Consider the following 23,054-nt stretch of genomic DNA (forward strand, 5'->3'; position numbering starts at 1 on the left):
ATCGATTAGGCGAAAAATGTAATCTATGTGATGCTTGATTCGTAACAATATCGGAATGAATAGAATATTGTCATTTGAACCGTTTCCGTCACGCAGTGATTTAAATATTACCAAGTAGACTTACCTACCTTCATTTTCCAGTCAGGTTTGAGCCAATACAGTGGCCAATAGGAAGTACGCGAGTATCGCACACCGAATCATGGCCACACAATTCTGGTGAATCGATTCTCGTACCTTAACTATTTATACTAATCGTGAGTGTGCCTGTTGCAAGCTGACTACATGAATCTAAACGGGAAAGTACTATACATTCTTGGAACGCAGTAGAGACATTCTACGGAATATTATTTATTCAAAGATTGTGCGAAAGTATATTGTTAAGTATAAGTATATGTTGTTAAGTGAGCGGAATTTTTTTTTCACTCATATTCATCGTTCCAGTAGACGAAATCTTCATGTGGAAAGTAGCACACAATTATTCGGTGGGTACCGAAAACTGAATTGTCGCAGTACTTGGCAACTGAACTACATTTGGGTCAACTGCAGTTATAGTGTTATTCGACAGGTCGACTGACTCCAGGTATGTGAGTCCAGCGAATAAGCCATTCGGTAGGGTTTTGATTTTATTGTTACTCAAATCAATACTTAACTCCGACGTGAGGCCTTCGAACGCACCAGCTTCTATCACTGAAATCTCGTTATTATAAAGATCCAGAGATTCCAAACTGCTGAGACCAATGAAAGTGCCTGATCGAATTGTAGATATTTTGTTGTGTTGGAGATGTAAGAAGGTCAGTTTAGACAATCCTCTGAATGCCCTTTGATCAATAGTTACTATGTCGTTGTCATTGATGTCCAGAGAACGAAGTTTCGTTAAACCTTTGAGAGTATCGGCTTTTAGTTCTCCTATATTGTTTCTATCTAAGTAAAGATTTTTCAATTTCTTGAGACTTTCAAACGATTTGGGGGCAATGGTACTTATTCTGTTGCTCTCTAGCTCCAGAGAAGTTATCTTCGAAAGACCAGAAAATGTTGTTCGATTAATCGTCGCAATCAGATTCTGATGTAGTTGCAACTGTATCAATTCTGATAATCCGTTAAAAGTCCCCTCCGGTATGTATGTAATGTTGTTATTGGCCAAGGACAACTTTTCCAAGTGAGGCAATTCTTGAAACAAGTTGGGAATCAGCGTAACGGCGTTGTTTCCAAGGCGCAGGTCTTTCAGCATCGGCAGGCCCGAGAACGCGCCTGGTTGCAAATTCGAAATTCGATTTCCGGCAAACAGGTGTAGAGTTACTAGCGAGAGATTTTTAAACGCTCCAGGTTCAATCGATATCAAATTGAAATCCAATATTTCCAAACGATTATGGTGCGTTCGTTGCGTTACCTCGGTTAAAACACCTTCGACGGAACTGCACACGGTATAGTCGAACACATTTTTGCACGTTGGCTGCGTCTGAGCAAGCACAACTGCCAAAAGAAAGTTCACTAGCACTGCACGACGAATCATGATGCGATTCCTTCTAACGTCTCGCCTTGCTGCTCCGACTATTTAAGTCGAACCATATCTGAAGGATATCTTTGAACTTTACCACCGACATTGCGCAGAGTCGCGCGAGTGATCACGCTGAGGATAATGATTCCGATGACCGCTAAATACGCAAAATATAGTCAAATTCTTGCGAAACATACAAGGTGTATCTACTCGACTTTTTTACAGAAGACGAATCTTTTTGATTGGCAAGTAATCGGACTGGCCTGTAACAACCGTAGTAGATATTCCAATCAACAATTCCCGAAAACCCAAAACTACTCTAAAAAATCTTGCTGCCGAGTTTTATAGACTCTTTTGGTCAATTCTAACACCACTTTTTTGATACTATGATAATTGATGTACAGTTTTAATCGAGGATGTACTTCTTCCTCCATTTGTTGGGATTCTGTTATTACTCCATTTCATGTCATACGGTTAAGTATAATCACTTTATGCGATACTCATAGATCTCTGACCCTTCACCTATAACATCTACTTTCGAAATTACGGTCGAAGTTAAACACGTGATCAATGAATATTAATTAATCATTTGCTTAATGCGTAAACAAAATTGGCTTCACTGATTAAATCGTATCGTATACTTCATGAAATATATACTTTGCAACAATCTTTGCAGTAATTACAAAAAATAGATTGTTAAAGTTTATTTTCACTGATTAAAATTTTGAAAGGATTCACTATTTATCCTCGATATATTTGTTTGGCAGCATGATTTACTTTCACAGTAATCACCGGAATGTAATCAAGATTCAGTCGCGATCAGTATCATAATATTACAATTTGAATTTCATCTGCCATTTGAAATGGTACGTTTCAGCTTTGTGATAAGAAACCAAAGAACTTTTTAACTATTTTAGATAATTTTAATTTCTAGAACTTGATTGATAACGTATTTTAATTTTCCTTCATCGAGTCGTAACCCAGGGACTATTCAAATCTAAAATTTTTGATATACTGGATATTGCCATTGATTTAAGCCTGTACTCCTTGTTAAGGCAATAATACTTGAAATCATTTGGAATGGCTGAAAACGAGCTGAAAGAATTTGAAATTTCATTAGACGTTTTAAAATTACTGAAGACCCAATCACGTGAATCGCACGAAATTAAATCTAAGATTACAGGATCGTTCAGAACCATTCTACGGATAAAAATTAAAAAAACAGAGCAGCAAGTAACCGACAAGATGCATCCCGCAATTTTGGCATAGTCAACTGATATACCGATATCAGTTCCTTGTTCGTTTACATTTCCAATTCTAAACAAAGATGTAGAATATCTAGAGTTACCGACAAAGCGCTTATCAACGTTTGCCCTAGCCGACAAACACTGTCAAATTGACACGATTACCGACTAGCACTTTGCCAATTAAGCCTTCCAAAATGTACTACTGGAGTTAGGAGCTACCCGTACCTTCAACCTCGCGAAATCTGTGACCGTAGTGACGAGAGAGCGAGATATATATCCTCGGGTCAGCCAGGATACTCCGTCTCTGTCACCCTGCCCTTGATTGGCTGAGAGGAAACGTATCGACCGGCCAATTAAGTTGTAGAGCAGAGGGAGTACGAGTACGAGCATAAGTACATGGCATAAGTGCTCCACCTCACTTTTCTGCCACACTTTCTGCACACGCGAGGCTACTCCCATCGTTGACTGATGAATTTGGTTCAAATGAATTTGCATATTTGGAAAGTATACGGCGTCCTTACGATGTTGTATGAAGATTTCAGTCTGTGCCCGTTCGTCGTTCCATTTCCATAATAACATTCGACTCTGCATTATCTGGGTACACGCGGTGAGCGATGGTAATACCGGTTCTTGTCGCCTCTACTTACCGACCGATTGCCGGATTGAGTTGCGCGTGGGGGGGAGGACTCAGCTTGACGGTGAAATTTATCTAGTCCAATTTCGATTACGAAAATTCTCATAAGGCTAGCAGTCTTCGTATATCTTCGGTCAACCCCGGTAGCCTCCTCTTAACGTCAAGCGTACGCATTTCCGCCGGAAATTGTTTCGCGTCGTCACGTATGTCGAGTTTACCTTCTCAATTTTCACCCAGTTGTTGTCGCCTGGCGGCCATTGGTGTGAGTTGAGTTCATTCTTGGCGTGGCGTTAAACCGGTTGGACGTGGACGAGTTTACGGTGTATTTTATAGTCCCACGAATCTGGTCAAGTTTTATTTCATCAGATTGAAAGGATTTTACTCACCCGTTACGATGAGTACCGACAGCATTGAGAAGTTGTATAAAAATTTTGGCATACTAGCTGACGCCAAGGATAAATTAGCCGAGGTTTGTAATTTCTGCCGTTGGCTTGGTTATACTTCCCTCGAATTTCACGTCTTGATTCACATTATTTTTGCTGAATTATTCTTGCTATCTGGATACGAAACGTTGAAGATCCAATTAGCTCGCAAAATTGAAATTATACAGATTATTGGTGACTTGCAAAACCTTTCTCATGCTCCGTCTGTCTAAAATTAATTTACGTTATTTTAATAAATTTCTAGCATGAAAAAGAGTACATGGAAATTCTCACCGCGGTGAAGGGAACGACGAAAGAAAAGCGCCTTGCTTCGCAATTCATCGCCAGATTTTTCAAACACTTCCCTAAACTCGCAGACCAGGCAATTGATGCTCATCTTGATCTCTGCGAAGATGAAGACATTGCTGTAAGTACCTAGTTAGCAATAAATAATTACCATGTTACCCATTCTGTAAAATATACATTTCATTTCCCATCACTAACGAAACCACATATGATAATTATGTAAACCTCGATCAACTATTCATTTTATTTAGTCAGCGTAGTTGTACAGTTGTTATGTGTAACTTTGTTTTGTACATTTATGGAGAACAAACAATGTGCGCAAATATTTTTTTAGTATCGCACCTCACCGTGACTATTTGTATTTCCGTTGGTAATTCAACTGTTGCACCTGAAGCGAAAGTTACACGTATTGATTAAACAATCAAAAAAACATATGCATATACAGCTACGGAATTTATTTAACTTAAACAGTGTATATGTTGGTTTTTGTTTGTCAGCCAGATGTTCCCCCAGTCTTGTTCTGATTAACTATCGCCTATCGCTTATTAATAATATTTCCCATTCCTTATAGTAATCCTTCCAGCCTCCTTCCTGTCTTTATTTCTCCATATTCATTTAGACTCTAATTGCTGTAACCATTCAGGATGGCACTTATTCAGATGCACATGTTCTCCAATTATCGTGAATTTCTGCATCTATCCCTACGGATTCACACCTATTGTCTCAATGATTTTTATTTCATCTTTTATGAAGTGCATTTCCATTCAATTTTTTTATCAAGCAAACACTTCTGCTGCTACATTCAACAAGTCAAGTTTAGTTCCTCCGTCCAAATCTGCCTTCCAATAATTATCGTTGAAGTCCTTAAATCTCTTTTGCCCAAATTGAATTCATACTCTTCAACTTGATCATGAACAATAAACTCGTTTCATTGTATATTATATATTAAGCCATTTATCCTCTTTAAAATAAATTCCCCTCACCATTCCCTGTTTTTGATATTGAAAGTAGTGATATGTAAATACATGTAATCAACGAGTTTGAACTCAAAAGTAATCCCATCTGCATCGCAGTTGGGCATGGATATAATTTTGAAGAAAGATGTGGTAACCATATATCTTACAACACACTTAAAACTGATACAAGTCTGTTACCAGAAAATTTATTTACGAAATTCGTAGCTGTTTTGCTATTTTGTGTTTCATTGTTATATTACGTTGATTTGGACTGTGAAAGTCAAATTCATGAAAGTCTTCATCTCTTAGATGTTGTTTACTACTGATTGCTGCAGTGAAGCATCATGAAATTGGCTCTGGTACAATCACTTTTCTTAATAATCTGATGGTATATCTGCACTGATCCTGAACTTTGTCACTTTTATGACAAAAGCAATCTAAAACATAATGAGGCCAACATGGCTTACGTGAAACATGTCTCATTCTAGAAAATCAAAATACACTGCATAAACAATAACAATATTTCAAGGTATTATGATGTGTAAGGAATTTCAGCAGTTGGTGAAATCTACAGGCTTATCCATTTATTAAAGCTTTTGAAGATGCCAAAATAGCATCAGGCTCAATTGAAATTGGCTATAGCAATTGTACAGATACAATGACGTTGCCATTGACGATCAATAATTTTTCATCATACATACCGATATTTTTGGTGGCAGCATCAGAGTTAGTCCAAAAGCTCCCAAAAGATGACTTATAAAAATTAGTTGTAATCAATGACAAATCGATTCTGTTTATGTTTAATAACGATTCAGTTTTCCCATCGTTACTGTTTTACCATCTCTCCTTTATCACTTCGTACAGATGGATTTTGTAATTAAAACATCGTCAGTAAGATTGAATATAGACCTTCAATATTTCTCTACAATTTTCAAGTTTACCTTCGCGTAAAAATCCATCGCAATCGTGTCGACTTTACAGATTAGGAAGCAAGCGATTAAAGACCTGCCGTCATTGTGCAAAGAGAACAAAGAACATACTGCGCGGATTGCTGATATATTGGCGCAATTGTTATTAGCGCAAGATCCATCAGAATTGGCTGTGGTTCAAAACAGTATTATGTCGCTAATAAAAAATGATCCTAAAGGTAAGTGTACAACCAAATACTTCAAGTTCATAGGTAAAGAGAGAAATACATTCGCCATGCTAAGTTTCGATTTTTAACTAAGGCATTGTTCACATCTACAGGTGCTATCAGTGGATTTTTCAGTCAGATTCTGAACGGCGATGATGGAGCTCGAGAACGTTGCATCAAATTTTTAGCTACCAAACTAAAGGCTGTTGGCCATGATATCATAACTAAAGAACCAGAAGATTTGCTGATTGTTGAGTGCAAGAAAGTATTACAGGTGAAAAATTCAGTTCCTTCCTTTTACAATATCTCTTTTTTTCTTTGGGGTTTTCCAGTAAATTTTATTGCAATTGAATATCAATTTTCCGCAGGATGTCACAGCTGATGAATTTCACTCCATTATGGAAGTACTTGCGTGGACCAGACTGGGATCTACAGTTACTGGACAACAGGAGTTGATTGATATTATTGTTGAACAAGCTGAGCTTTCAATTCCCTTTAAGCACACCAACGAAGAACAGTGGAGTCGACTTGTGCAATGCATTAAACATGCCCTACCATTTTTCAATGTGTGTGAAGCTCTTGTTGTATATCAGACATCAATGTCATTTCAATTGCTAACTATAACTATACTGTTATCTGTTTTCAGTCGCAAGTTGACTCGTCCAGATTTGTTTGTTACATATGCGTTCAAGTCTTACCCCATTTGTCTTTAATCACGGGACCTGAAGGCAGAGATCCACAATTGGAACTTTTAAAACTTCTTGCTGAACTGACTACTTACTGTGGAACGATCGAGAAACCTGAAGAGAAAGTACAGCAGATATATAATGCCCTTGTTGTAAGTATTTTACTAACAAATATGATGATGTGAATACTCTGAAAATATTGGGTGCTTCTTATTTATGACTTATGTATGTTACCAACAGACGTACATGCCTCTACCTCCAGAAACCGATTTGCCGGAGCTACCAAAGCTCCAATTTAGCCACGTTGAGTGTCTGATGTATACTTTTCACAAACTTGGCAAGCAAGTCCCAGAATTTTTGACCCGTGATGCGGATCAACTGAAAGAGTTCAGACTGAGGTTACAATATTTTGCAAGGGGGATACAGGGTTACATAAAAAAGCTCAGAGAAGCTATAAGTGGAAAAAGTGAAGAACAGTTGAAATCTGACGAAAATCAAATGAAAGTTGTTGCACTTAAAACAACCAACAATATCAACACTTTAATCAAAGACCTATTTCATTCACCACCGAGCTACAAAAGCATTATACATCTTTCATGGAAACCCTCTACAACTGACAAAAAGGTAAGAAACATAAATCTGTAATCTAACGAATTAGTTACTACTTCTGTATGATGACATAATTACAAATCCAAAATTAAAACAAACCGCAAAATCGTTAATTTAATTTTTGATCTCATTTCAGACTGATAAAGCATCACCAGGACAAAAGAGACACACACCGATTACATTTGGTAACGATAATGCACCGAACAAACGGAGCAAAGACGACAATAAAGGGAACAAACGAGAAATTTACACACCTCCCAGTGGCAAATACAGCTCTAACATTTCTTCAAATTATGGTGAGTATGTTCAAAGAATCGATGTACTTTCTGATGTCGTTTGATTGAAAAATGTAGCCAAACGTGACAGTGGTTGGAAATGTTGTTCACCAATTGTGTTGAAAAGTGTGAAAAAACTCAAAATCGTGAATGCCTTAAGAGGTCAGGAAACTTTGGAGTTACTGGAAAAGTATTATCATAAATTCTAATTATTTTACCTAGAATAACGTGTTGTAAACTTGTTACCTAATTTTATACGGTCTGCTTATCAGGAAATCGCGGCAGATTCAGGGGAAATCGATCTGGCGGACGTGGTGGAGGATACAGAGCACGTGGTCGCGGATGGCGAAGGAGTGCTTACTAAATTTGATCCTATGGAAATGACGTAAAATAAGCAATGAGTCCGTACGAGGTGTGGAAAATATTCATGCAAAGACTAAAACAAATTACGAGCTATAAAATTCGCCAAAAGGATTTTGAGGAGTCAAAAATGCGATGTGAGAAGCATATGCGAATGAAGATTATTTGTAAAAAAGAAGCTGTACCATTACTACCACGAGTTGATGTACGATGTGGCAGCTTTAACGTATTAATGTGTTGGAGTGTTTTCAAGTGTCAACCTTATCTGAATTGACATACTACAAATGAAGAAAAGACTCAAGAAGTTGATCGAGACATAAAAACTGAAACAGTTTGTGTCGATCTGTTGTGTTTTGCACTCAAAGTGGTTAATTTTGTTTGCAAATCCATGTCCAGTCAGGTATTGATTCATCTTAATTAATATGCCTCGGATCAGGGAAAAACAAAGATACTGATGGAAAAAAGGATCAAAGTGACGTGATTTGTGCCTATTCGTTATATTTGGTACTCGTGGTGCTCAAAGTTTTAATTTTGATGTCTAATTTTTATGACCGTAATTTTAAACGATGGTTAAACATTCAAAATTGAAGCAACCAATATCCAGTTAATTTGACCAACAATGAGGTCAACTTTGTACTCTATATACAAAGGTGAATGAAGAACACGCCAAGAAGCTTTTAGAAGTTAAGAAAATCTATGAATCGAGAGATTACATATGGGCATCAGTAGGTCAAGAAAGAAGAATTCTACTCCTAGTACCTTTGTTGGTAACGATATGCAGATTGAAAATTTCGTGCTACCGAAGTCATAAATAAGCTACCTGCCGATTCTCGTCAAATGCAAAACCGCCACTGGTCTGCTGGAGGATTTTAATTCGCTCATCAATCAGCAATCTATGTCAAACTTATGTTCTGCAACTTACAATGATTTCCACCCTGCCTTTCCCTTTGTAGAATTTTGATCCCCGTCCTTTTCTCCCTTCATTAAGTAGTTGGGTTTTTACAGTTGCGGAAAGTCAAGAAAGCTGCAGCCACAAGTTGGAGGATTTTTTATAGCCAAAGACATACTTGAAACGATAAATACTCTCTGCTTTCCTATAAATTACACTTCTGCTCATTACATATACTCGTATTCGTGATTTGAATTTTTTCGACGAAATTGTTATACCATATTACGTTTGAATATTTATTTTTATTATTTTTTTTTTTAATAAACGGTATAAAATATTTTCTCTTCATGTTCAATTCTCTATCACATTACCATTTATTGTACTGATCTTTAACGACCGCTGATTCAATTTTTTCACTACCTGCTGATTGAATGTCTGCATGATTCAGTTTTGGTTATATGTAACCAAGTATTTCTTTGGCTGCTGTCATCTCATGATTTATTTTCATTGAGGTTTCAGGTACCAAAACGAAACTGCAAACGAGGGTAAGCTGCGCTGCGAGAGAAGAAAGAGAAATTGCTAAATTTATCTGTTTCAGGTGCCTGCAGCCCGGGTTCCTTTCAGTGGTATCAGAAGCTATAAACTAATGAAATTCATTCTTTCAGGTAAACGAGTCCCAGGAATGTAATGTTTAGGTAGTTTGATATGTGTTGTATATGATGGTAGCTGTTGAATAAGGTGAGTCAATAATTGCAATTCTTCATCGCCCTGCTTCCCTATCCCATTATCAAATGAAAAGTTTCATGTTATCTGTAGTTTTGTGAATATATCTTTATTATTATCCTAATAAAAACGATTTTTATTATTCATCAATAACTGTTATTTCACTTTTTTACTGTTTCCACTTACAAGAAAAATTGAGTTGAAAATAAGCGATAGACGATAGTATTACGGAATAAGGTGAAGAACATACTATATTCATATTTTATTATTGACATTTATTTTGATTAATGATACATTAATAGACCATCACTACATCGTGGAGAAACAATAATTATTTCATTTAACTAAGGCAATAAATTAAGCTACAAAACCGTATAGCAAACAATCTTCAAGGGCTAATTGTCAGCATCACCACTTATAACAAAACTAAAATCTAGACAATCAAGTGCAGTTTCTATTAATTTTAGTTAAACTTTTATCAGCTAGGTATCAATCTTGCAGGCAGATTATTTAGTAGGGTGTGTATTACGTTCTTAAAAAAGTAGTTTCTTTGAGCTACGACACGTGGCGAAGCGTGCAATATTTTGCTACTAAATAGACCACCTGGACAGCTACTATTGGTAGAAATTTTTGTTATCGTAACATTGACGAATCTTCTCTATTAAATAATCACTGAAATCTTGTCTATTCTATCTTGTAGTTGATATCAGTAATAATGCAGTTGCTCCGGAAATACAAATTTGTCGCTGCTGCTGCTCGAGTCTTAAGTTAACTTCTGTCATGTCCGTATTTGTAGCAAGTTTGCAATTTATCTTCAAGGTATTCGCTAGTATCTTATTCAGTGTAATAAACTGTACTGGAACTTGGCAGCTGAACACTAGTTTTATCAATTTGAGTCAAAGTGTTATTTGCCATGTAAATTAAATTGATCTGAGTTAGTCCAGCGAATACATTATTTGGGAGAGTGTGAATTCTGTTATTGGACAAAAATATTTCTTCAACCAAGACAAGGCCCTCAAATGCAGCGGGCTGAATCTCAGAAATTTCGTTGTGCTCAAGATGTAAGATCTTCAAATCACTCAGGCCTTTAAAAGCATGGGAATGGATGGTTGCAATTTTGTTGTGATTTGCATACAATCTCTTCAACTCCGGCAATGTTCCAAATGTCTCTTGCGGAAGTGACGTTAGGCTGTTATCGTTAACATATAAAGTTTCAAGCTTCGTTAAACCGGTGAAAGTGTTGGGTTTTATTTCTGTTATTTTGTTGTAGTCCAAATGAAGACGGTTTAATTCCTTGAGATTTGCAAAAGACCCTGAAGCAACGGTAGCTATTTTGTTATTATCTAGCCACAAATACAACAGCTGTGGGAGTCCAGTAAACATGTTTGGCTTTATCTCCGGAATATCGTTTTGGTTGAGATAGAGCCACATTACTTTCGATAGTCCGGTAAACGTCCCTGCTGGTATATTGTTGATCTTGTTATAAATCAACGACAATGACTCTAGCTGAGATAGTTCTTGAAATAGATTAGGAATCAGGGTGACAACATTGTTATCCAGATGGAGGCGGGTCAATTTTGGTAGGCCGGTAAATGCTCCGGACTGTAGAATTGAGATGTGGTTTCCTTGATACAAATATAAATTTGTTATCGTCAGGTCTTTGAAGGCGCCAGGCTTGATTGACAGCAAATTTAAATCACTGATTTCCAATCTGTCTTCGTTCCTCTGCTGTGTAACACTACTTAAAACACCTCGAAAATGACACACAGTAAAGCCATCGTGACTCGTGCATGTCTGCTCTGTTTCAGCTGTTACAAGAGCCACAAGAACGTGGACCAGCAACGCGTAACGTAACATGACTAAACTCTGTACTGTTCATTTGCATAACAGCAGACAATTTATATTGGCTCATCTTTAAGTTATCATTTGAACTTTGCTACTGTTATCAGACAGTGTGAACTCAGTTGTTGTGGAGTTTATTACCAGGAGAAGTGTATTTTTAAGGTAAAATGTACTGGAAATATAAGATAAATCAAACATGCAATAGATATATTTCAAAGAATTGTGACGCGTTAGGAATTTCGAGAAATGATTATACATGAATGTTCCTTACTTTTAAAAAACAGTTCCAGGTATTTATGAGATGCAGAAAGGTTTTTAACACTTTTTTTTTACAGATCGTTACATAATAAATGTTTCGAAATACTTTGTCCCCATGTCTCGATCAAGTATTTCTTTGAGTATCGTTATCTACTAATTTATATCAACTGATTCATTACATAGCATTATGAAACCGTTCAAGAACGTAAGGCTGTTCGGCTCAAAATTGTTTTGAACTGTCCCGTTTTTCTACACTCAGCTACAGGTTTCCATGTTACGTTTAGCGCTGTGAATCTATGTCATCATTCAGATGAAATCTACCTTGATTAATGATCAATAATTCATCTTATTATGACATCCCTAATAATAGTATTTCTAGGAGATATTTTTTCACAACTTCGTACTGAAATTCATTTTTATTCACTTCTTTGGAGAATACGTAGTTCCATTTTAATCCTTCATTTCTTGATAATGATTACTGGACTATTTCCAAGTCAGTCAAATATACAAATGATAAGTACAGTAAATCGCAGAGCCATGCGCCCGTATTCAGAGTATTTTAATTTTAATCGCTGTCCAGCACAGTAATAAATAATATTTAAAATATTAATTATATTATGTATAAAACGATATGCAGTAATAATCATTGTAGAAACTCACACGCGTCTAGACAAATTCACTAATAATTGTTCCTTATATCTAAGCTCACTATAAACCAGTTTTTTAACAGCGTTGAAGTATAAAAATTATTTCATTCAACCGAGGTAGCAAGATGCAATTCAAGCCAGCATGTTTATTTTTACTTTCGTAATTTTACGTGACGAAAACTAAAAATTCAAGAATTAGAGGTACTGAAAACTCTTTTTAATTGCTGTTAAACAGTGTTTCTGACGCTGTTTTCAATGAATAAAACAGTTGTTATTTTATTGTTGGGATGAATTTTTGCTGATCCAGAATCAGTAAAGATTATTCGATGTGGTCATTTCGTCGATAACATTGCACATTACTCGGTCGCTTGGACAACACGGATCTGTAGCTTGTTGCTCTAGTCCCAAAGTATCAATAACTTCCATCGTATCTGTACTGACAGCAAGGCTTGAATCTAGCTCCGAAGTGTCAGGCAGCATCTGCAATGCATGCTGCAATATTTCCTGCACCTAGAGAGAAAGAATTGAAAGAAATTTTAGTCAGTGATATTAGAAGAAACCAAATGTGATGAAAGATAAACCAATGACACGTATAGCATACTTTGTCTAAATGTTTTTGAAATCGCAGGGTGGTTTCTGTCCGCTGTCTACGCTGGAGCTCCATCATAACACGAAGAGTTTCTCTAGCCTGATGCGGCCTAAACTCATTAAGCAAGTGGTGAATATGGATGAACAACAGGCTCAAGTCCTCGACCTGAAAATACGTCAGGAAAAACCATGAGATTCTTTATTACCGTCAATAACTCTTGGTGTTAAATGTCTCAAGTATGAAGAAAATCAAGGACACACCTTCTCCGCTCTCCTCGGACTGTCGGGACACTGTACCAGCAGATCTATAAGGTCTAAAAAATTGACCAGAAGAGAGTGATTGAGTTTCTTGAGCTCACGACGCCGGTCAAAATGCTGGGGATAAAGCCTCTTGATCCCCTGCGCTTCGAGCGGCCTTATGATGGTGTCGTCGGCGTTGAACATGTTCCCGAACATGGAATAGTTCTCATGATTAGCCGGGGGAGGACGGGGAGCTCTTCCTCTACGCACGTTCTCATCGGTGTACAAGTTGATGTACTGAGTAGGCGGCATGGGCAGCGAGCTGACCTGCGTTGCTTCCGGAGTCGCCATGGTTTAATAAAATAATATCAACGGCGTAGTCGTAAGATTTTATTCCTGTAAAAGAAAAGAGAAGGAACTGAAACGAGTCAGGGGAATTTAAACGTCAGATGAAAAAAATATGGGTCATGTTAGGCTAGGTTATAACCACGATATCAGCCTCGGTTTAACACCATCAATCGGAGGGTGAAGATAGACGAGGTGGATCTACTCACGCCATGAAATACGCGTAAAGCAGTCGAAGGCTCGTCGACGAGGCAGTCACTGTGTTTTCAGCGTCGAACAACGCGAGTCGTCACAGCAGAGGAAAAAACAAAAGCAGCGCGGCGGTTAGTGTTCGCCATTTTGTTTTGTTTACATGCCTGCGTAGCGCCGAACATGGAAGATGCCTGGGAATGTTAAATGTTTACGCTTTTTCAAAGTTCATCCAGTTACCTACACAGCGACGTTATTCGACCGTCGGAAAAGCGTCGCTTGCCTCTCGGTGTCGCGGTTGAAACAACTCGGGATTAAATCGCGCTGCCCGAATGTCGAAGTGGAAAATATTCAGACAAGTGGATAAGTGACCAATACAAAACAGTTGAACATCGATGTGTCTCATGACTAACGCCGTAGCGCATTTCCTGTTATCTCGTGAATTTCCGACCGTCTTGCCTAGCCGTCGCTTCGCCCGCGACCGTTTGACAGGTTACCTCCCCCCTCTCCGTACCGCCCGCCGCTAAGCCTCTCTCTGTGTTCCTTTGCATCCACGTGAATTTTTTTTTTCGCATTATACCCCTAACCGAATCCGGCGGGCAGCCACGTTCTCGAGACCGATGCATCGTCTGGCTGTGTGACAAACCGGTGCTGTGAATGGTAAGAGTACTGTGTTGACTACCGATAGTCTTTATTTTATTGTTACACGCTTTCCCGGCTATTTCGACGTCGGCCGAGGCGATTCCGAGGAACTCGGCACCCAAAACGTTAGTATTTTATAACCGCAAATTCCGTGCGCCTTTCCCTATCGCTTATTTTCGAACTGAGCTTCGGTTTCGTTATCAGTACCGTACCCGGTTTAGCTACGCGATGTTCTCGACGCTTTTATACTTTTACTCTATTCCTATTATCGTTCGTAAACCGACTGCATTGTAAAATAATCGCCTCGATTGTTGTACCTGAGCGATTGATGGAATGCAGTGTTTGTAAACAACGAAAAATGAGCCATGCATCGACCATCTCGAAACGGTTTCCTGTTCACAATTTACACACATATTCGATATCAGTTTTACTCCTCTCTTTTATCTGATGGCGTGCCAACAGTTGGTCTCTGTTCATCTTTTCCCTACTTCCCTGTCATCAGCTGTTCAAATTTGTTGAATCCACCATCCGTCAAACATACATTCTTCTTTCAATCAGCTCTCATCCGCCATTCTATTCTCTTCTATTCAACTTCTCGCTATCTTCTTTGTCTTCATATTTTCTCTTCTTCTTTCTTACGCTGTGAACCGAACTACCGAAACTTGAACTCTGCGAATCGGATTTTCTCTTTGTTTCTCCCTTTCTCGACAAGAAGCTCCAACTTTTCTTACTTTCAGATCAACAGATATGTCTAGTAATATTTGAAACAGACTGTAGCTATCGCTGGACTGTGCTAAATGTCGCAATACTATTTAAATTTTCTTTATAACGCCCAGAATAAGCTTGAAAGAAAAAGAAGTAATATAACGATTACAAAATATCGTCCACTTTCTCAAAAATACATCTCATTAATTTGATGTTTTGCATTTTACAGGGTTTTCTTTTCAGGGATGACGGGGAAGGATGGGAAGGCGGAGGCTAAAGGCGTGGATGGTGTTGTCAAGACAGGATTTATGACAAAGCGCTCTCAAAACAAGAAACGATTTACGCCGATCAACTACAAGCAGCGATGGTTCGTCCTCACCAGGCAATACCTTATATACTATGACAGCGACAGCGAGGTAAGCGAGACGAATCACTTGTTGACACATTTCTTTGATAGATTTCGAGTCGACAACTCACGCCTGAAATTTCATTACACGACGCGTATTTACATGGCAATTGCTCAGCTGTTGAACTAAATATTATTATTTCTGATCTTCATTCTGTGATCGAATATGACCAGGTTTCCATTCGCATGTGCTTGTTATATCTAAGAAATGATTGTTTTTTTGGAAACTTTTCAAATGAGTATAAATGTATTCTGGAATTGCGGATATCCAGAGATTGCAAAAGTAATCTGCGATCCGGATCAAAAATGAAAATTCGCCGACATATAAGCGTCAGATTATTCATATCCAACTTTGTTGCTGCTGTTATTTTTTTTTTTTGGTTATTACAAACCACTCTTTTTTTTCATCACAAGTTTACTAATGGTAGAGACGAATTTCATTCGTACATACATAGGACCTTGTAAAAAAAAGTGTAAATCGTGTAAATTATTCGCAAGGAATTAACAAAGACAATAATAATAATAACGGTGTACAGTAACGAGAAAAATCGATAAATAATAATTTGAAGTTGATCGAACATTTTGAAGTAAAATTACCGTCAAATTCCATGGTATAGAAATTTTGAAATTACACGCATAAGCGATAAAAGCATATTCTTACGCAGGCAACGATGAGTATAACAGCTTGCTACTGTAATCTTTATGCAAACAGGAAATGTGCGGTTCATTAGCGAAGATTACGAACGGAAAAAGAGAGAAAATGTCAGACATCGACTGACATTCATTGACCAAGGCACAAGTTCCACTCGTGTCGGAAATCCTTCATCCGAATCACCGAATGCGAAATCCTAATCAATCGTATAATCGACATTTTTATTTACCCTCCTAAGATCATCGAATTGAGAATAAAGATTTTTTAGTAATGTGCAAGTATTTTAGAGAAGTACGCGATCTCGTGTTAAAGCCTTAAAATCGACTGTTGCGTTTTTTAATAACGTTGATTAAAGATGTGATGCGATAATTCATTGTCTTAAGGGATGTTATTCTCTTGTTAAACTGTATACAGGATGCATCGACGATAGAAAGGATACAGAATTTTCAAAGATGGGAATATCTGATTCGTACGAAAATTATCAAAATGTAGAAAGTCGACGTACAGAAAGAGAAAATATAGAAATGTCAAAACATAGAACAGCTAAGTCTAATGTCTGTGTACGATTATACATTTTGGCATTCTATATTCTCTACATTTTTTCACATCACCATACACGGACTTTGTACATTTTTAAATCGTGTAAATTAAATTTTCTCCTAGTTTGAAATTCTGTATTGTGGCCCTTCCGTGTTTTGATCTTTCTATTTTCTTATCCCTCGCCAAACTCGTGACAATATTTACGCATCTGTAATTCGTATTAGCTATACAGCTGTGTATTTCGAAGCGTGCCGCGTAAAAGTGCAAGGCGGTCGCGGTATCACGTGTACCTAATAATAATTAGGGGTGCAAAAGGGGCGCAGGCGCCTCCCGCAGAGGGTCGTCGAATACGTCGGCGCCGATCTCCCGATGCCCCTTGGTAAGGCGGTTATTTCCTAGCGGAGAATCAGTCGGTTGTCAGCTACAATTCGATGCGAAACCTCTTCTCTCGCCGCATATTGAACCCTGCGTTGCGTAATCGGAACAAAATTTGAAACACAGCGCGGGCCGGTTTTCCGTGTATCGTCTTCGGAAACGTGCGTCGTGACGAGCCGCGTTTCGCGGCTTTCCTTTAATTTCTCATTTGTTGATTCATTTTTTTTTTCTTTCATCTCTATCGTCCTCGTGAATCAACGCATGTGCGAGAAAGAAGACGGAAAAATATTTCAATAGTTAATCCTGGAATTGAGATAAAAAAAAAAGAAAAAAAGAAATCATTCTGCAACATCTCTTTGAGTCTACGTAGCGTTTGCATCCGTGCGGATAAAACTAAACTGTTGTATGATCAGGTCGCGGTGTGCTTCTGGATAATTAGCTCAGGAAAAGAATTTTTATATTCGTTTCCTTCTTTTCCCCTCTAATTTCATTTAAAAAAAAAAAAAAAAAACAAGAAGAAATTAAAAAATAATTCTCCGAAAGTCCGAAATCTTTGTTTTTGCATTCACGTGCGGTGAAGGTACATATTTTCCAAATTTGACTCATCAATCCTCTTCCTCGTCTTCCGTCTTTTCGATAGTTGTTATATACATACGTTTCGCGGTGTTATCGGAAAAAATATTTCCTAGACTTCTTCTTCGGCTGCGGCGAACGATCCTGTCTGCAACCGTATTTTCGCCCTTCGGGTTTCAATTAATAACGCTGGAGGTAAGCTGTGCGAAGTCAATTAACTATCATTATTTTATTCCGCAGACCGCTGTTGTTTCTCTTCCTCGTTATTTTCACCGCTATTTCTCTCGCCATCGTTATTATTGTCATACCTCAATTCGAAAACTAGAGAATATTCTACGGAAATACGGTTATACGCAACGTCTGGTTTTCCGATAATATTTCTAGAATCGGTGAATGGACGATACAATAATAATGGACGAGTCGGAAATTCAATTTTGCAGTAATAGAAAGAGGATAATGCAGAGAAGCTCCGGTATCTTAAGTGCTAAACGTTACGAGACGATTAAAATTTTATAACAAGCACTGTGTAAAAAAATTTGTTTTTTTTTCAAGTCTTTTTAAAAGTAACATCATCGTTTTTCCAAAGAATATTCGGGATGTTTGAGATACAATTGCGTTTCCATTCAATCGGTGCTAAATCATTATCTCTATTTACGTGCGTTATTTAGCTGATTTGACATTTGTTTCGGAAATTGTAAATTTTAGACGCGATTTTACAATGTTTGGTTTTTAAATACTGAATGGATCGATTTTGTCAAAAAACGCGAGGGGAAATCGGAAGGAGTCAGAAAATCTGTGAAAAAGTGTGCAGGTTTATAAATTTAAAATTAACGACATTAACTTATTTCAAATAGTGGTTTAACCGTTGCGTTTTCAAAGTCTCTTAACACCTTTATTTTTGTCATAATTCAATCCTCGTGGAAAATTGTATTTTTCGCGATTGATATAAGGCGTTGCTGAAAAAGTTGTTGAAGATATTCATTCCTGTCCAGAAAATTTAGAGAGACAAGAGGCAATGACACGTACATATACACCTGAGTATCATAATTTTTTCTTCCTTTCTTTCGCTTCCTTCCCTCGAGAAATCCGCATCTGGGTTTTAGGAGTTCAAGGTACCCGTATAATACCGATTGGAAAAAGGATTTACGAGATCATGAAAGACCTTAAATCGCTCGTATCGCTTCATCGGCGAATTTCATTCGCAAAATTTTTAAAGTCGCGTCTGCCATGTTTTACGCTCATCTTCGTACGATTGATAGGAAGAAATTGATGTTACTGTAGTCTGAGGGAAAGTCAGTCGATCAAAAAGAATCCCACTGTTGGCATTACTTCAGGATTTATCAGATGTAAAGTCCGTGTAGAAAAGTTATTGAAGAAAAGAAGATGAAACACACACACACACAGACGCAGGAAAAAGAAAAAGTAAAATATAAAATAGCGACGAAGAAAAATACAAAAGTAAAGTTCAACTTGGTCGAAGTTCTACATGAGAAAAAAAAAAAAATCTACTTATCGTGTGCGGAAAAAAAAATGATTGGTACTATATCAAGAAGTTTATACTGTACACTATACGGTGATCTTATAAATTATAGATTAAAAAACATCCTTTCTTGAATAATGAAAGATTCCTACATAACGCGCTTCTGTTTACGAAGTTGCACGCTCTTTATTTTCATTCGCAACACGGTTCATTGTCAGATTAATTATACATTTTCATTCCCCAAATAATCGCTAACCAATTAATTTCCAAAGTAATCAAGAAGAAGCCGTTTGCTCGCAACTTCGTGCAAATTACTCACGTATTTGTGTACCTACTTTCTTACTACACTATATATATTATATACATACACATACATTCATGACGCCCACGCCGTATTACGTAAACGAATATAATACCCTCACTATGCTTCAGGGAATGTAGAAATGTCTAATGAGACGCAATAATTAGTGACTTTTGTTCCATCATCTTTGACGCGAGTAATAATTATCATCCGATTAAATCTCCGATAATTTTATATAATACGCGTCATGTGAATTTTTTTCGAATTATCTTCATCGCAGAATTTATGTATAATAATAATAATAATAAACAACGCTAATATTGATGTAAATAAAAAAAAAGTAGACAAATGATATATCTAGTTCGGCTAATAGAATTGAATACTACTAAACCTTACAGGAATTATTATTATTTCTATGTACTATGTACGTATCCTCAACTCTTTCGAGCTGGATCGTGAAAATTAATTTGAAAAAAGAAGTTAAAAACTCACGAACCTAATGGATAATCCGTTAGAAACAACGTACGTGTGGTAAATTTTAAATTAATAAACTTACGTCTCTGAGTAATAGAGCTTGCAATATTCCCGAACATAATTTGCGTTATCACATGAAGGTGAAGAAAGGCTTACAGTATAAATCATTATACGCCCGACGCGATACCGAAAGGATGAAGGACTTTCTGCGCTACCATTAGGGACATTTTTTTTACCAAGGGTTCGCCCCACAGCGACTGTACGGGATTCGTATACGCGAACAAGAGGAGAGAACGGAGCGTGGAGTCGCCGTCCGATTCACGAAGAACGGAGGGAAAAAATAAACGAGACGCGGGGGGATGGATGGGAAAACCGCAGGCGGAAGCCTGGTTTATCAAACGGGACACGTAACTGATAATATTTACAGACGACGAAGGAAGGCTGCGAAGAGCGATATGATAACCCGTTTAACCTCGATCATCGCGATCCGATGACGAGGAATCTCCTAACTCGGGTTACGGGATCGCGATTCGACCTAATCTTGCGATTTCAGGCAGAGAGAGGGAGAGAGAGAGAAGAAGAAGAAATTTATACGTCTTGGAAATGGCACGTTTTTATCATCGACTTTTGTCTCGTCTAGTTCCAAATTCACGAAATAACTTGCGAAGCTTGCGGCAGTTAATTTTTAACGTTGAAGAATCTTTAGAAATATTTCAATCCAACGCTATGTAGTGTTATATAATTCTTTAATCTTGACGGTATATATTAGGTTCGAAAGTCGTTCCCGATTGTAATTAACGGGCTATCGCGTCGCGTTTAATTAAAAGGTGATATCGGAGAAAAACGAAAAGCGTGCCGAAAGTGAAGAAAAAAGAAAATAATTTATATCTGTAGTATATTGGCGAAAACGTCGATATGAAACGTAATGGCTGGGAAGGCGATAAAAATATATAATAATATCAATAACGTACCGTTTCTTCATCGGACGGTCGCCTCGAACTCTTTTATCCACCTGCTGACGACAGTCGCGGTACTTTTTCCTTCGGGGGAAATCAATCGTCAAGTTATAACCCGACCCCCCTTAGTTATTACAGATATCGAGCAATTGAAGAGGGGAATTACAATAGGCTGTAAGTGCGTGCAAACAAAACCGTTTTTTCTTCACTCCGTTTACACTTATTCGTTCGAGGACTTGATTTTATTTTTTATCATGTTTCTACTCAAACGGTACTTGAAGCCTTTTTGAATTCTCCTCTTCGATTACATCACGTTCAGGTCCGTTGTATTAATTGACTACGATTGCAAAATATGATATACAACATTTTATTGCATTACATATTGCACAAAAATGTTACGATATTTTTATTAATTTGCTTTCCGTCACAGCGATCATTTATTTTATTTAATTAAGACTCGTTGAAAAATCGTTTCCATCATTTAATCAACGAAGATATGGTTGGCCAAAAATCAATACTTTTTATTAAGGTCATTACGAGATACTGGTACAATGAGCTTTTATTAAATCATTGTGCTCGTAAGTTGGGAAGATATCTTTAAACGTATAAAAAAATGATGTCTTTAAATTACAAACAAAAGTTTACGTCAGACTTAGCGATGCTTCGTTTCAAATCGCTTAGAAATTGGTTTTGATTTCACTCTGCGACGGCGTATTTTATTCACAAGTATTATAATATTCTCTACGAAACCATTGAAACAGATTTAATTTTCTCGATAGTTGATTCAATATTGCCATTTACCGATGATGATCTACATCGGTGCAATGTTGTAAAATTGAATATCGCCCGATGCCGTCGTGGTAAGTATTAATAATAAAAAAGAAAAACTGTCTCACTCGATTCCCGTTTCGTGGAAAATATGTCTTCCGAATAGAATGAGACATCGTGTACGAATCTGGCCAAGTTTCTTTAAAAAATTTTAAAGCAGTTTGATACGAAACAGCGTCTGAATCTTATAAGCTTTTGTTCATGGTTCCATTGTCTTCGCTTTACCTTAGTTTACAGAGATTTTCGCATTTCGCGATTACAATGATTTGTCAAACAGTAAAAAATTAGCAAAAGGCGTTGACTCTTGGCCTCGTTGACCTACCTCCTCGATTCGCGTATCAGCGTATTAATTATTAATTATTCTCACGCGTCGATGGTTTCTTGTATATGATTTTGAAATTTGCCTCACTTTGGAAACGCAGCGACGCAAGGAGCGGGGCCGAATCGCGGTCGAGAGCGTCCACGTGGTCGAGACGGCTCAACTCGGAGGTGGAGTTGCCGACGCTGCCGCCGGCGAACCGGGGAACGCGGGCGGCGGGGGTGGCGTACCCCCGGGGCTGCCCTTCCAGGTTGGATACAGAGAAGCCGGGCAGGAGTACACCCTCTACCTCCTCGCCGCCCGAGACCAGGACAGAGCCGATTGGATACAAACCATACGAGCGGGTGAGTGACGACGATAATTGTTAAACCACCCTTGCAACCCGTTGGTGAAAAGAAACGGACAAACAAAAAGAAAAAACAGAACAACAACCTCACATCCGTCCACCTTTGATACTAGAGTGGTTTTTATCTTGAACTTTCTCGAATTTTGATTTATCCAATCTCCTTCGGAGCTTTTAACCAAGTTTTTATTTATTTGTTTAAAATCAATTTCGAGGGTGTCTCGGTCAAATTTCGAAATAGTCCGAAGTAAGGATCACCCTAATATCTATATTTTATACGCCTTTTCTCATCATGTGTACTTTAATATCAAGTGCACTTTTATATGATGGATGATGTAGGTTGAACGACTCGCGTTATGGCGGAATTCTGCTAATGAATTTTTTATAAAAATGATTATTTCGTTTTCAAAATTACTTGAAGAAAATCTAATCGAATATCACTTCCTACTTATAAATTTCATGCACGTACGTTTGACATTATACCGAAGAAAAAACTACAAGCTTATCTTACGTTACAAAAGTGTGGTTGTGTGTATTTGTGGCGATAATTTTGAAAACTAGCTGATCGTGTTGTATAAAAACTTTGCCGTAATTTACCCACCACCCTTTACTGT

General features: G+C 37.7%; 5 protein-coding genes across 7 annotated transcripts in view; 2 read left to right on the forward strand and 3 right to left on the reverse strand.

The window, feature by feature from the left end:
* Positions 1-328: 328 nt before the first annotated feature.
* LOC124307286 (insulin-like growth factor-binding protein complex acid labile subunit) lies at positions 329-1,534 on the reverse strand. The gene has a single exon (XM_046768805.1). It carries the CDS (start codon positions 1,508-1,510, stop codon positions 476-478), a length of 1,035 nt encoding a protein of 344 aa, XP_046624761.1. The 5' UTR covers positions 1,511-1,534; the 3' UTR covers positions 329-475.
* Positions 1,535-3,444: 1,910 nt separating this feature from the next.
* On the forward strand, positions 3,445-10,263 carry LOC124307922 (apoptosis inhibitor 5). Its single transcript, XM_046770113.1, has 9 exons — positions 3,445-3,845; positions 4,064-4,225; positions 6,042-6,207; positions 6,309-6,469; positions 6,564-6,761; positions 6,842-7,033; positions 7,122-7,505; positions 7,627-7,786; positions 8,038-10,263. The coding sequence occupies exons 1-9, from the start codon at positions 3,771-3,773 to the stop codon at positions 8,127-8,129; spliced, it is 1,590 nt and encodes a 529-aa protein (XP_046626069.1). The 5' UTR covers positions 3,445-3,770; the 3' UTR covers positions 8,130-10,263.
* Positions 9,996-12,086, reverse strand: LOC124307923 (leucine-rich repeat-containing protein 15-like). Its single transcript, XM_046770114.1, has one exon. The coding sequence runs from the start codon at positions 11,592-11,594 to the stop codon at positions 10,572-10,574; it is 1,023 nt and encodes a 340-aa protein (XP_046626070.1). The 5' UTR covers positions 11,595-12,086; the 3' UTR covers positions 9,996-10,571.
* A 148-nt stretch (positions 12,087-12,234) lies between these two features.
* On the reverse strand, positions 12,235-14,223 carry LOC124307924 (mediator of RNA polymerase II transcription subunit 7). 2 transcript variants are annotated; one of them, XM_046770116.1, is made up of 4 exons: positions 13,825-14,223; positions 13,334-13,708; positions 13,086-13,238; positions 12,235-12,994 (listed from the first exon to the last, which is right to left on the reverse strand). In XM_046770116.1, the coding sequence occupies exons 2-4, from the start codon at positions 13,661-13,663 to the stop codon at positions 12,794-12,796; spliced, it is 684 nt and encodes a 227-aa protein (XP_046626072.1). In that variant the 5' UTR covers positions 13,664-13,708; positions 13,825-14,223; the 3' UTR covers positions 12,235-12,793. The 2 variants fall into 2 exon arrangements, with proteins under 2 accessions (XP_046626072.1, XP_046626071.1); XM_046770115.1 differs by having other exon boundaries at positions 13,867-14,222.
* A 128-nt stretch (positions 14,224-14,351) lies between these two features.
* LOC124307921 (tyrosine-protein kinase Btk29A) overlaps positions 14,352-23,054 on the forward strand; it is a 151,742-nt gene continuing 143,039 nt past the window's right edge. Inside the window, exons 1-3 of one of the 2 annotated variants that reach the window (XM_046770106.1) lie at positions 14,352-14,506; positions 15,423-15,609; positions 22,201-22,441. In XM_046770106.1, coding sequence (XP_046626062.1) covers positions 15,439-15,609; positions 22,201-22,441 — 412 coding nt within the window. In that variant the 5' untranslated portion in view covers positions 14,352-14,506; positions 15,423-15,438. Of the gene's footprint in view, positions 14,507-14,536; positions 14,614-15,422; positions 15,610-22,200; positions 22,442-23,054 lie in introns of those variants that run through there. The other variant, XM_046770107.1, reaches the window with a different exon arrangement.

This window comes from Neodiprion virginianus, chromosome 6 (genome assembly GCF_021901495.1).
Source record: "Neodiprion virginianus isolate iyNeoVirg1 chromosome 6, iyNeoVirg1.1, whole genome shotgun sequence".
NCBI classification, from domain to species: Eukaryota; Metazoa; Arthropoda; class Insecta; order Hymenoptera; family Diprionidae; genus Neodiprion; species Neodiprion virginianus.

Coding starts and splice junctions, on each gene's coding strand:
- LOC124307924 (XM_046770116.1), bottom strand. CDS start 13,663: ATGGCGACTCCGGAAGCAACGCAGGTCAGCTCGCTGCCCATGCCGCCT. Junction 13,239..13,333: donor GTCCGAGGAGAGCGGAGAAG/GTGTGTCCTTGA, acceptor ACGTATTTTCAG/GTCGAGGACTTGAGCCTGTT. Junction 12,995..13,085: donor TTCAAAAACATTTAGACAAA/GTATGCTATACG, acceptor CTTTCTCTCTAG/GTGCAGGAAATATTGCAGCA.
- LOC124307922 (XM_046770113.1), top strand. CDS start 3,771: ATGAGTACCGACAGCATTGAGAAGTTGTATAAAAATTTTGGCATACTA. Junction 6,762..6,841: donor ATGCCCTACCATTTTTCAAT/GTGTGTGAAGCT, acceptor ATCTGTTTTCAG/TCGCAAGTTGACTCGTCCAG. Junction 7,506..7,626: donor CCTCTACAACTGACAAAAAG/GTAAGAAACATA, acceptor ATCTCATTTCAG/ACTGATAAAGCATCACCAGG.
- LOC124307923 (XM_046770114.1), bottom strand. CDS start 11,594: ATGTTACGTTACGCGTTGCTGGTCCACGTTCTTGTGGCTCTTGTAACA.
- LOC124307286 (XM_046768805.1), bottom strand. CDS start 1,510: ATGATTCGTCGTGCAGTGCTAGTGAACTTTCTTTTGGCAGTTGTGCTT.